The 14,405-nt window shown below is 37.3% G+C and overlaps 1 protein-coding gene across 1 annotated transcript; it reads left to right on the plus strand.

The window, feature by feature from the left end:
• The first annotated feature begins 5,400 nt into the window (after positions 1-5,400).
• Grx1t (Glutaredoxin 1, testis-specific) lies at positions 5,401-5,928 on the plus strand. The gene has a single exon (XM_017141040.3). It carries the CDS (start codon positions 5,518-5,520, stop codon positions 5,866-5,868), a length of 351 nt encoding a protein of 116 aa, XP_016996529.3. The 5' UTR covers positions 5,401-5,517; the 3' UTR covers positions 5,869-5,928.
• The last annotated feature ends 8,477 nt before the right edge of the window (positions 5,929-14,405 follow it).

A 14,405-nucleotide genomic window follows, 5' to 3' on the forward strand; every position in this document is an offset into this window, starting at 1 on the left:
TGTATACTTTAAAGATTGCCCCTTACAAAACTCGAAAATAAACAGTTTTCGATAGGATTGAAAATCCTACTTCATATTTGAATTGAAGCTCATTATAAACTTTGATTTTACTTTCATATCGCAACACTTTTCTTTTCCGGTCTCTTGTGCAAAGTTCTCATTGTTCTGCTAACTTTTGCGCTGTTGTTATGAAACACTTTCAAAAACCCAATTTGGCCCAGGCCAGTTTGCATTCTATATTATCAACCACACAATTTTTGCATTAAAACTTGCACAATGCCTTTAAAGGACAACCCACGCACCGTGGATGCAGCTTTTGAGCCAAGTCACCATCGGCGTCTAGACATTGGTAAACAAAGGACAAAAGACTTTTTTGCAACTATACTCGCAACTGAAGAACAAAAGAGCCAAGAAAGCTAACAAAAAAGTGCGTTGGAAGTTTTAGAGGTTTTCTTATTACACTTTTTGGCTCCCGATAGTTGCCTTAATGCACTCCAAGTGCATAATTGCGGTTGGGTGTTGGATTGAAAGGATCCTGGGGGAGTTTTAAGTTATTTGTATTCCAATGAAAATGTGAAATATTTTTATAGCATATTTTTATTTAAGAAATTAACGGAATAATTTTGTAAATTTACTTTATATATTTTTTTTAACTATTTAAAATGGAACATTCATTGGTTGGATAGTTTTTTTTTATCAAGATTAGAATATCATGATTTATAGAGATTCTAATGTTCCAGATTTTCCAAATTGACTGTTAAACTTTAGGATATTTTAATTTTTAATATTTCTGACATTCCAAATTGGATAATCAACTTTAAGATATTTTAAATTGCAATATATGTTTGTGATATATTTCATTTAAAAATCATTATAGTTAAATCTAATATTCCTATTATTCAAAATTTGATAATAAACCTTAAGATATTTTTAAATTCCAAGATATATCTGTGATATATTTCATTTATATCATAGTAGAATCTCCTTTTTATCCTCTCTTTGTAAAACCTGATTCCATGTAAAAGATAGCCAATCCTACTCCACCTTTTCAGTTAGTCATTCAATCTACCCACTTTTTAGCCCGTCTTTTGGCCATGCTAAGGTATTCAGCGAGCAATTTGCAATTTATATTTGGTTAGCCGAGTTGTCAAGGAAGCGACTGCAGTTGCAGTTGCAGTTTGCCGTTTGCAACGTGAGACAATTGCAACGAGCTGCACAAATTAGTTAAATTACAGGCGGTTGATTAGAAAAAGTGGCTTTGGCTGTTGCATCTCCTTCGTGGCATCCAAAGCACTTCACTCTTTCGCATCAGATTGTTCAGATTGTGCCGTCGTCTCTTTTTGCAGCTTTTGCCGCTAACGAAGCTCAATTCGAGCGCCAAATTGAAATTGATTGTGACATTTGATCATGCGTTTGCCTTGCCTTGGTCTCGAGTAAGAGAGACGGCAACAGGGCGAGGGAAAAAGAGACGGCCTACTGCTGTCTTTGGAATTTGTGCGGAAAATTGCTGGAACGGTAGGCGCGCAGGTGTGCCTAGTTTTTCCTTTTACATTTTCCTTCTTTTTTTGTGCTGCCCTTGGCTTCAGCTTTTCTTGGCTGATACGCACTGGATTAATTGGACGGATGTGCATTGGGTTGATGAGTTGAGCCGAGACAACTGGAGAAAACTAGAGAGCTGTGGGCTCAAATGCAAGATGCTCGGAATGCCTGCCAGAGATTAAGGTGAGTTTTATTTCAAGGCGCCAGTGGAAAAAAGTTTAAATTGCTTCGGTGTTGGTTGATGGGAAAAACGGTAATTGATTAGTTGAAATGTGGGATGCAGGGATATGGTAATCCGAGCTGGATGGATAAATAAACTAATTGCTGTTAAGGATTAATTTCTTTTGTAATTGGAAAATTTTATTTACACGAAATTAGTCATATAATTTAATAAATGTATTAATATAAAGAAAAGTACTGCTGCGATTAAGAAGTAGTGATGCAAATTTAATGACTTTGTCATAAAAAATTAAATATTAAATACAAACTATCTTTTGAGGAAGTTTCATTTATTTTATTACATTTATTTATCTATTTTCAACGAACCTCCAATTTCCACTATTTCACATATCTTTTAAAATTTCCCCCAAGTCTTTACGCACAATTTACTTAACATACCTGAACTACTTACCCGGTCTCAAGAACTATGAATATGCAAAGGCACTCAGGTCTTTGGGGCTAACCTAAACCAGCAGCCTCTAAGTTCATCCGGAGAGCATTTTACTGGGAAAGCTCGAAAGGGGAAATCCCCACATGAATAATTACAGCCCACGCAGTTCATTTAATTTCACTTGAGAGGGTGGAAAACCCTTTCGAAAGTATTTCGCGTGGCACATGAATGAAAATATTTAATGAAGAAATTTATAACAAACTTTTGCAAATGGCAACAGACTGCTGGAAATTGCTCTGAATGAAGAAGAAAGTAACAGGGTGGTAAAAAATTATGAACATTAAATGTAAATTAAGCTAATCAATTAGGTCTAAATTGTGCTTAAGATTGGCAACGCTTTCTTCAATGCACAGAAAATATTAATTGTTTTGTATATAAGAAGAAATACGAAATCTAAACCATCTAAAAATAAAATAGTTAAATATTAAACCAGGGAATTATAAAATATCGAAGTTACAAATGTTTTAAAAAATATTAATAATATAAAAAAATTAATTAAAATGTAAAAAATAAATTTAAAAAAGGATTTATATTTTTTCCCGGTGCATTCAAGTTCAAAGTACGCTCTACTAGCGACTTCTGGCCCATTTGCTGCCTAACCCAATTAGCCGAAGTAGGCGAATTCCTTTATTCCTCACCCTTCAGCCGCTATAAATGACCGACATTTAAATTGTGATCAATTGAGGAGGTCTGCCCATCGCTATCGCCATCACCATAGCCAACTCGTAAACCCTTTGAATCCCGTGCTGTGTAGTATCTGTTGCCATTGCATAGCTGAGTTAATGATTGGAAATTAATTTGTCAGCAGGGGGAATGGGCCAATGGGATTACGCAATTGCGTAGACAAATTGCTGGCAATTAGCAGGGAGTTCGAAGACGACGACAAAGGCATTGTTCGTCAGGCGATTTCTAGGTGATTCCCATAGTTCAGTTCAGGTGGATGAGCCTCTAACTTCGACTCCTCTTCACGGACAATGGCTATCGATCTGTGTCAGGTGTGGAGATAGTGTATTGATGAGAATTAAGTAGTAGATTAATTGCCCGATGGGAATTTCTATTGCGAAAAGGATGAAGCAGTCATCACCTTAAGAGGTCATCAGTCCAGGAATTTATTTATATTGTATTGCTCAATGGCAGTTAATTAAGAAATGCAAGAATTTAAATCCAATAATTTGTATGGTTATTATTAAGCAGCATAATTTAATTGGGGAATCCTTAAAAATATAGCTTAAATGAAATTTTATTTTAAAATTTTAGATAACAATAAAAGAATAAATACAACGTTTATCTAAAAAAAAGGTCTGAAAATTGTGGTCCCATGAAATGCATTTGCAAATGTCCCCCAGAAAATTTTATTTAAACTTTAAAGTAGTTTTCCCTTACAGACTACAACTCATCCACTATAAAAAGCACATTCCTTATAACCCCCAAAAAACAACATTTTTAATGGTCGCCCCAAAGCAATAAAAAGGCGTCACCACGAACGAGAAATTTCTGCCAACTTGAATGGCCTAATCAAATTAAGTACTAATCCTTGGGAAAAACCGCGAACAATTTAAAATGATTGTTAAGTTAATTTCCCAAAACAATTACGATGGTCGAGTGCACACTCCGAGGAAATCTTCAGGAGAGATTTGAATATAAAGCGCAGGCGCGAAGAGAGGCGATTTACTTATTGCATGCGATAAATTTGTAGCACACCGTAGGATGAAAGGATGATTAAGGACGAAAGACTGGCACTTTACATATGTGTAAATTGTTAGCAGATGGCCATTGAACAAGACAAGACAACAATAATGAGTTGGATTTTTTGGACAGGTGAGGGGGGCAACTTTTTGAAGTAACTGAAGGAAGGATAATCCACTTAGGAGTGCCTTTGGCTACATATATAGTATGTGTGGGCGATGTCCTGGCGACAACAATGTTGCACACACAGTGCGAAAATGATCAGAAAAATCAGCGATTCAATTTTAAATAAAATATGTTTTTAAATAATTTTGTAAAATTATACTTTCATTAATTCTGAAATAGTCCTAAAAATCTGAAATATAAAAAACATATACAAAGTACGATTTTATTAGTTATAAATTATGTAAACAAGTTTTTAAGATGGAAAAATCTGACTTTAAAATTGTTTTTCTCTGTATGGGTACTTGGAACTTGGGGAGAAATTGTTTTATTACCCGGGCGAAGCCGTTGAGTGTGTGTTGACTGAAAACAAAGGTGCGCACAATAAATTACATTGTTACACGGAAACTTACGACCAGGACACGGACACACTGGCATATCTGTGCATGCATACGTGTGTATGTATGGGAGAGGTCCTGGCAGGAAGTCAGCAACAAGCGCCGCGTTAATGAAAAGGATTTCTCCGGCATCCACATGTCTGCAGTTAGTTGTGCCACCCAACTCCTCGCCATCCTTCAACTGACTTTCCTCTTTGGGTTATTTAATATTTAAACTCCAGCCAGACGGCGGATTTTCTAAGTAGAAGGATAACGGGGACCATAGTCCTGTCTTTGATGTCCTCGACCCATTAGTTGAGGTCTCAACTTTTGCATAAATAAACGCCTCAGTTCATTAGTGAGTCTCGCCTTCAGCATCTCCCGATTCTCAATTGCAAAAAGGGTTCGCTTTGGGGTCCCACTGCGGTTCCATGAGCCATCGGTTACTGCGGTTGGCTTTCGGGCCCAGAATGCGTGAAAGTGTCATAAGCCTGGAAAAAGCTAGAGGGGAAGATTTTATGAAGGACCAGACCGCAGTTACAGCTGGCAAATAGTTGGCTTGTTGTTCTGCGGCTTTGCTTTAAAGTTTAATGATTTCTTAATCGATTTTCGGAAAAGGGAAAGTTAAAAGCTTCCCCAAAATACTAAATAATTTGGTGTGTTAATGTTGTGTTATTTAGAAAAAGGATTCAAGGGGTAAAAACGGTTAAACGAATTTTTAATTGAATTTAAAAAATAATAAGTTTTCCATTTCGAAAGAAGGACTAAATAGAATAGTTAGAAAAATTACGATAGCTATATTATTCCTTCAAGTACTACAATTAATCCTGAATTTAAATTTAAAAAATTTTTTAGAGTTAGAAATTATCAACAAAGCCTTGAGACTTTTAAAAAATATTATTTATTCCTATTTCTTAACTCATCGCAATCCCATCAGTCCCTGAATCGTAGCAACTGATATTTTTTCCATCGAAAATAGCCAGTCGAAAGCCGTAGGTCAAAATTCAACCACCCCAAAGCCTCGTTTCCCACCTGTTTCCGATTTTTTCCGGATCCGGACAGCCCAGCCATCCCGTTCGATCCATGGGTACGGTGGTCAGCACGCTGCAGCGCCCCAACCTCTTTGTCAGCATGGACAGTACGCATGCGCAGTTCGTGCGGGAAACCATCAGCAGCAACAAGGTGGTGATCTTCAGCAAGACCTACTGTCCCTACTGCAGCATGGCCAAGGAGCAGTTCCGGAAGATCAATGTCAAGGCCACGGTTGTCGAGCTGGACCAGCGGGACGATGGCAACGAGATCCAGGCGGTTCTGGGCGAGATGACCGGTTCGAGGACCGTTCCGCGGTGCTTCATCGACGGCAAGTTCGTTGGCGGCGGCACCGATGTGAAGCGCCTCTATGAACAGGGAATCCTGCAGAAGTACTTCCAGTGAGAAATGGGGCATCTTACGCACGATTATTCATTTCAATTTTTGTTTTTCTGGCACAATAAACCGATTGCAGTTGGCGCTTCAGATTGTATTTTTAAACAGATGGGGAAGCTATAATAATTTAATAAAATGGGGTGATAAAAAATGTATTTTTTAAAAAAAAAATATCTGCAAAACGAAGTACGAAACATTTTGTATTATATTAAAATAAATATTTGTAAATTCCAAATAAAATTTACTTTAAATTGGAATGATAAAAAATTTAATATTAAAAATAAATATCAACAAAATTATTTAAAAACAAAGCATTTTTTGCTATTTTATATTTAAATATTTAAAATTATTAAAAGCAACTTCAGAAGTAAATTCACTGTAAAGTTAATTAAAATTACCCTACAAACGCTTTACAAAAATGTTTTTTTCCAGGTGTTGGCTTGAGAGAAAAGAATTAAAAAGCGGCAACAAAGGAAAGGCAAACAGGAGGCGGATGCAGAGAGCCGCCTTTTATCTGCTCAATATGACGCTTAAGTTGTTCCCGCTGGGAGATCACAGTTGTCTGTGGGCGGGGAGTAAACAATTAAGGAGCGAATCCTGTCGGAGGCTGCAGTAAATGCGCTTTCCTTTCACCTGCAGTCGGCAGTCGTGTTTCATTGTTGTCCTTTTCCCAACCCCCCCAACAATTTCCAACCCATTTGCATATGGAAAAGTTGAAAGCAACGTCATGAGGTCAAGGCACGTTGCATTACAGTTTCAAGAGCCCATCGAACAATTCACAAAGGGCATGCACACGATAGTTTCCACATCTCATCGGGCATATGTATGTGCTGCAAATATATACTTTTTTATGACTCAGACAGCCAGCTGAAGAAATTCGTAGAAGACGTAAGCTTAAATTGATTGAAATTTCCTTCAAATTGCTTGTAATTTGTTTGCCAAATTGTTTTCCTTGCTTTCGTTTTTGTTTTCAAAAATTACTCTTAACAATGTCGAATTCAGTTTACTGTCACACACGCGAAAATTGATCGCAATTCACCTGGGAAAACGAGTAAAAAAATGTCACGACACACGTGTCGTATGCGTAATTTGGCTCATCGATTCTTTTTTTGGGGTTAAAATTCACGTAAGCGGCGACAAAAGGATTGATTATGGAAATTGTTGAGCAATCAGGTCTTTAGGCCTCAGATTGGTAAACATCTTTTAACCAGTTGGTACTCGATTTGTTTTTCTACGATATTTTTATTTTTTTGTATTAATTAAAGGTAGAGAAATATTTTTTTCAATTACCTACTTCCTAGCATTTTTTACGTTATTTTAGTCTATTCCCGAAAACTTTTTCATTTTTTTACTTCAAGCATGAAAACTTGTTACGACCATCAACACAAAGAATTTACATCTGAAATGGAATGGAAATTTTTTACGATCCCCAACGCCAGCCACAATTTTTTTTTTCGCTATTTCTAGCCAGCCAAGGGAGTGGAAAAAAATGTGTTGCAGTGGCATATAACTTTGTTTTAATTTGTTGAAGGATGAATGCAATTGCCACCGACGGACTGTCAGAGCGAGAGAAAAGAACTGGCCGTCGCTGACTAACTCAATAAAAAATGCATTTGGCATTTTGATTGCGATATTATCTAGTCAGTGGGGCAACATTGTTGCCAGGCCTTAATTTCATTTGCCCAGACATTTTTTAATGGCCAATATAATTGGGAGTGGCCGAACAATGTATACAGCACTCAATCTTTCAATTATCAGCGTGTTAAGTTCCATAAAGCGGACAAAATTCTCTCGCATGAAAAGAATTTATTAGAATTTTCTTTGACCAGACGAGTTGCGGGTTTGAATAGTTTTCGTGGCTCCACACCATTTTTCCCTTGCCTCCTTCTGACCCCCAAAACTGCGGCAGCCAGACTCCTGTTAGACCATCCATATATCATATAGTTTCCAGCGAACTCTGTCTGCTCCATGTGCATGTGCGAGTTGCAGCGGCTCCTTCGCCTTTGATAGACGATTTATTAAGCGTTTTATTATTAGTTTTCCCGTTCGGTGGCTTTTGTGGCATTTTTGATTACAAATTCCGGGGCATCGGAGTCTTGTAATTACCAAAAACGACCGAAAAATGCTCGGTTATCGTTATCCTTATCCCATTGTTGAAGATTCTTTTTGCGGCAGCCGGGAAGATAAATTGGAGTTCACAATGTTTACTTTAACTGGCTAACTGAATTATTTTATTAATTTTACAGAGCAAATGTTCAAGGTATATTTAGACTGCAAAAGAATTGTTTATCATATTTCAATCGCCCATCTAATGACATCCCATCAGTCTTGAAATACTAGCCTCTCTGGAGTCTTGTGACTTCGCAGGGGAGAACGTGTTAAAATTTCTCAAAACGACACTTGCACGTAACATGTCATGCCAACATATAATTATATTATTGCTGTATTTCTTTGTTTTTACACATGCTATCCCCATACTGTGACTTTGAGCCAGGTCCAGGTCTCAGTTTTGGCCATGGCCATGCAACTGAGATCTTTGCGCGCTGATAAACTTTTGTGGGGTCACAGGCATACAGTTACACTGAGAAAAAAATAATTGGTAAAAAATATTTTGAGTTTTTAAATATTTAAAATAAATACATTTTGCATTGAATTTGAAAACCACATTAAATTTGTATATTAAACTCCCAAAATTAAATTTATATGTTTAGATTTCTCTCTCTCACCTGTGAACATTTTTCCTGGTGTACACTGCATCAGAAAAAGTAATAGCAACAATGGGGAAGCAACGCACGTGTTAACAAGGATGCGATAAAAAAAATAGTAGAAGTGGAGCGAAGTGAGGAAATAAATGCCGGAATGACAGGAAATATGTGTGCGTGACATTGTTACTTGGGTCTGCCGACCGGAACCAAAGGTGGGTGGCTCCCATTGTCGCTATTCCACTGGCTGTTGGATGTTGGATGTCAACACGAAAGCAACAGGATATGTGTGTATATAATTATATAGAATGTACACCACCTACTTGGAAAATGTCTGATAGCATTTGATGTAAAAATTGCACTAAGCTAGCTCAAATGCAATGGAAGGTCAATGCTATTGCATTAACGGGATATCATATAAATAAAATTACATTAAAGTCTTCAAATTATTTTAGACGGATTTTATACTGATAAAATTATAATTATAAAAATTAAAATATAAAAAAAATATTTAAAAAAATAAAAAAATATTTAAATTTAAGTATCTAGGAAAAAAATCAAAAAAAAGTCGAAAATGATATTTAAAAAACCGCGGAAATGCCAAAAATAAAATATTTTTATTAAAAACATAGATGGATATTTTATGTATTAGTAGTAATTAACTTTAAGCAACACTAAAATAATTAAATACGTTTTTTTGCCCAATCTATAAATAATAAATATAGAAATCTCCAACTGCCTAGCATAAATTTTGTATTAGATGGTAAAGTTGCCACCAAACTTTGTCGCTAACTTTGCCCCATGAACAAATGCCAGTTCTTCCAATTCCCCGTGGGATCATCGACCTCATCTCCACCTCCACATCCAATGGTAGGTAATTTGATACCTTGCGATAGCTAAGCATTTTAGATAAACTTTCAACTTTTGGGGGCCATTAATCAATTAATTAAGTATTTTATGAATATTTAACGGGGGAGTAAAGTTATGGCATCATCACAATCGTTTGGGAATCGGCTGGGGAAATGGGCATTTTTGGAAAGGAGTTTACCGCATGAATATTTCAAGGAAGTGTTCCAGACAACCGGGAAAAGAGTTTCGCCGGCATAATCGAGGGCCCGTTGACGAGATAATAACTTGAGGCCGGCAGAAAGGGATAATGAGTTTCAGTTGATGAACAGCCAACTTTGCGAGGAATAAGCAATAAGAATACGCGAAGAAGGGCTGCGAGAAGGAAAAAAAACTTTCCGACTAATTAATTAAATGCGCTATAAAAATGTTTGCTGCTCTTGGTCTGGCAAAAGTTGAAGCATGAAAAATGGGCGGCAGGAATTTCTTTCCAGGCAAAAGAAATGGCGCAAAAGAGTGCACGGCAAATGTTTAAGTTATGCGAAAATGTTGACTCAAAAAATTATGCAGGTGGGAAACGCTGGGTTGTTTGAGTTTCCACTGTATTGACATTTTTTGTTTTTGCCTCCATCGCGATAAGAAAAAGTTTTTAATGAGTTTACCAAATGCCGAGCAATGCTTTGGAGAGCTCGAGATGATTAGTTGGCAGCGAAAAGTTTCGAGTTAGTCGCGCGTTTGCCACGCGTTTAGAATTTTATTTTAAGCGTAAAAGTTTGTCAGGAATTTTGAGATGACAATAAGTCAAATACTATTATACAAAATAAGGTATTTAAAATTATATAAACTTAATGTGCACTGTAACCTATAATTAAGAATTATGCTTGATAAGATATACACTCAATTTGATATTATCTGGTATTTTACCTTAATATGCGGTAACAAAGAATTTCCGAGAGAGAGAAATCGGCAGAATTACATTATTTAATATCAATTTTAATAGTATTGCATGCACAATACGTACCATGCGCATATCGATTTGATCCCGTTGTTTATTAATATAAATTAAACTCATAAATGAATCATATAAATAGGTTCTTCCTTCAAGATCAGGTACAAAAATAATAATTTATCATCACAATTATGTTTCATCTCGCAACCAGCATGAGGTTTAGAGTAATATAAATGCTCCTCCATTACGTCAATATTTTTTCCTCTTTCCGTAATGCGATTTCAGTTGCTGTTTTTGTAAATATCCTTGAACCGTTTTCAGGTGTCTAGTGCAAGTCCCTCACCTCGACATCCTGCTTACAATCGCTCATTTGTCAACATCATTCACAATAGCTGTCAATGGCAAGGAACTCTGGGGGGATTTTCAATCCAGCGTTATTCAATGCACTCCACATAGCTATTGCATATCCATTCATACCATGTGTAGCCACCCCTGGAGCAGACGCATGCCCATATTTACCTGCCCCACACATTAATGGTCAATTTCATTCCTATTTGATTGTATAGGATCGTATATGTCTGGGCCAGAGAAGAGAGAACCGGACCTCTTGCAAATTACCGCAGCCTCCTGTGGAGCTCGCTAAATGCGCGTTCGTGGGGCCCATTCGGTTTACAGGGACCCCAAATCCCCTTCGCACTTTGCACCCCTCGAAGGACCTCATGTGGGTTTTGTCAAATTAGCGCATCGTTTGTTGTGTGCTTCTTTGGGCTCGTCCAACCAGTAGTAAACGCAGACGAAAAACTTGTTAATTTTAAATCGAATGCCGTTCTTGTTGGCCATTTCCTGGGCAGTCGCCACTTGGCTTGAAGTGGCTCACAGTGGGGTTCGCCAATTGATTCCCAAGAACTCATGCAAATTAAACAATACCACTTGGAAAAAACGTAGCTATAAAGATGATCCAATATGAATACACTTGATACTTGATATTTTACGGCTTTTAGTAATGCCATTACAATTATATAGCCCTCTTTGTTTTAAATAAATAAACTTTGTATTTTTAATTTCCAACTCTAACAGGTCTTTTCTTCTTTAAGACTGTTTGTAATTAGTTGAGATTTTAGGTAAAATATTTTTAATCTATTTACATTTTGTTTTTGTATCGTGATCAATTATTAAAAATATATTACAAATTTTGTTGATAATATTTGTTAACTTTCATAGTTTTGGTTGTTTGTAAGAAAACGAAGTTTATAAATTACAGTTTCTTTTCTTAAGGTCTTAATGTGATTTTCTTCGTATAACACTCGAAACCCTTTAATTTTTTTAATGCACCGAACAGAGCAACAAACATCAAACTTCAATTAACGGGCCTAGCTTGAATTGTTGAAATGTCTCCTATCTTTCACAGCTCCCAACCCGATTTCCCCCTGGCAATCCGTACACCAATTCCGTATCTAACCCAGAGCCAACATCGTTGGCATCCAGTGGGCATCTATCGTTATTTGATGTCCTCGAACATCGGGCCGTTACAATTCATCAAACAAGCGAATGGATATTACTTCATCGAGTGCTATATTAAATACTTGAACCGAGCGAACAACGAAATTGTCAACGAACAGCAATCGAAACGACCTCAAAAGTGGGTGGGCATGGGCGGTGGCATGGGTTTTTTCTGGGATAGGGGGCGTTAGGGGGGTTAGGTAAAAGTGACTGCTGCGAGCTTGAAACAAAAGTAAATTGCAATAAAAGTTTTGTAATTGACAAACGGACAACAAACAAAACTCCACTTCAGTTGTCGGTTGTCGTTGTTTGCTGGACAGAAGCTCGGCCAACGGATGGGATGTGGTTGGGAGTGAAGTGGGTGGTTTTGGGGTGGGGTGATCAGGGGGCTGTGGGTTAACTGAAGTCTGCGCTGTCGGGGGCTAAACAACTGGCGCTGGCATCAACAAAAACCGATTTTCCAAAAAACAGGAAGCGGCAACAGCAGCGCCAGCGTTGGGAAAATCAGAGGCCCAGTTTGGGCCACGTTATCATTACACAAAAAGATAAAATTTAAAGGTTTCGATAAAAAAATATGAATTCTTTTAACATGATATACAATTTTTGGAATTTAAGAAGAAGTTAAATGGCAGTTCTTTAAATTGTAAATACCTATTTTTGTGTTTGTTAATTAAAAATCTAAAACAATAACTTAATATTTTGTATTTAATATTTATATTTAGATCGGAAAGATATATTTAATATCTTAAAAATGTTGTTTAATAACTTATGATATTTTATATAGCGAAAAGCTTAGAGATTTCGTTTAAGCTTAGTAATTATACCCGTTACTCGTAGAGTAAAAGGGTATACTAGATTCGTGCAAAAGTATGTAACAGCAAGAAGGAAGCGTTTCCGACCCCATAAAGTATATATATTCTTGATCAGGGTCACTAGCCGAATCGATCTAGCCATGTCCGTCTGTCCGTCTGTCTGTCTGTCCGTCTGTATGAACGCTGAGATCTCAGAAACTACAAAAGCTAGAAGGTTGAGATTTCCCACACATATTCTTTGGCTTCCTACGCAGCGCAAGTTTATTTTAGCCGAGCGCCACGCCCCCTCTAACGCCCACAATCGCCCACTAACGATTTTAAAATGAGTATAAATGCAATTTTGTTGTGTATATTTATACCTATCGAAATGTAGAAGACATTTTTCAAATCGGAATCATCATTAAAAAGTTATACGCAATCAAAAATTATATATCTATCTCCCTCGCACTCCCTTTAGCTGAGTTACGATTATTAGTCGGGACACCAACCCGCGTTCGCACTTCTTTTAGCTGAGTGACGGGTATTAGATAGTCGGGACAACAACCCGACTATAGCGTTCTCTCTTGTTTTGGTATATTTTGTTACTTAGTATCACTAACTGCTTTCTCACTGTGTGAACGCCATTCCACTGACATGCCTGTCTCATCATTTCGTACATTTGCGCCCGCATATTGACTTTGAGCGAGGCGCACAAACGATTCACAGATTTAAGAAATAAAAGTTTAGTGCTCCGGCGAGCAAATCTGTAGCCGCCAAAGCCAAAACAGCCAAGCCACCCAGACTAAAACACACACACAAAACATCGAGGGGGTCGCGGGAGTGTGGGTGGTGCGCCCTCTGTCAAAGCAAACAAAAGACGCGTCTGTGGTTGTTGCCACCCCTACCAATTGAATCACCCACTGAACCACCCATCGAACCACCCACTTTGCCTGCGGCTGTCGAACGCAAAATGTCGTCGATGGTTTGGGGACTTTGACTTGTTGGATCTGGATCTGAATCGGAATCGAAATCGGAATCGGGATCGGGTTGGAGGCAGGGGGCTATGCTGGGCTGCAGGGCTCATTGGGCACGGGTAAATAGAATAACGCGATTTCGGCCAAAGCTACGAAATAGCCATACAAAGTAAAAAGGGGACACAGTAGAGTTTTAAAATAGTCATGGTGATTAAACTCCTTCTAAGATGTTATGCTTAATTTTTACGGATATTTTCTCAATCTTAAATAAAATGTTTTTACTGTGTTTATTTAAATATTTAAAATATTTTATGCTATTTCATCCTTTTGCAATTCTAGCTGAGAATAATAATAGGATACTTCAATATATTTTAATTATTTTTTTTGGAAACATATTTTTGTTGCTTACAACACCGACAAGCCCTTAAAACAGAAAAACCTTTAAATACCAATAATACCAATTTATTAAGTTGATTACTTTACAACATTTACTATTAAATAACTTCAAAACTAATTTTTTGCGATAAAGAAGAAAAACTTTTATGAAAATGCAATTTAAAACAATTTGTCAACGACACTGGAAACCCGAAAGAAAAGAACCGGGCAGGGGAATCCACAAAGGAAAAAGAGAAAGAAAACCGAAAATGTGAAAATGAAAATAATAATGAAAGAATGAATTATGAACTTATACGCGCCAGACCCGAAGGACCTTGCCAACTGGAACTCGCACTACCACCAACTACCACCCACTGCAGACCAACCCCCTCGCTACCATTTTCCTGGG

This window comes from Drosophila takahashii, chromosome 2R (genome assembly GCF_030179915.1).
Source record: "Drosophila takahashii strain IR98-3 E-12201 chromosome 2R, DtakHiC1v2, whole genome shotgun sequence".
In the NCBI taxonomy this organism is placed as follows: domain Eukaryota; kingdom Metazoa; phylum Arthropoda; class Insecta; order Diptera; family Drosophilidae; genus Drosophila; species Drosophila takahashii.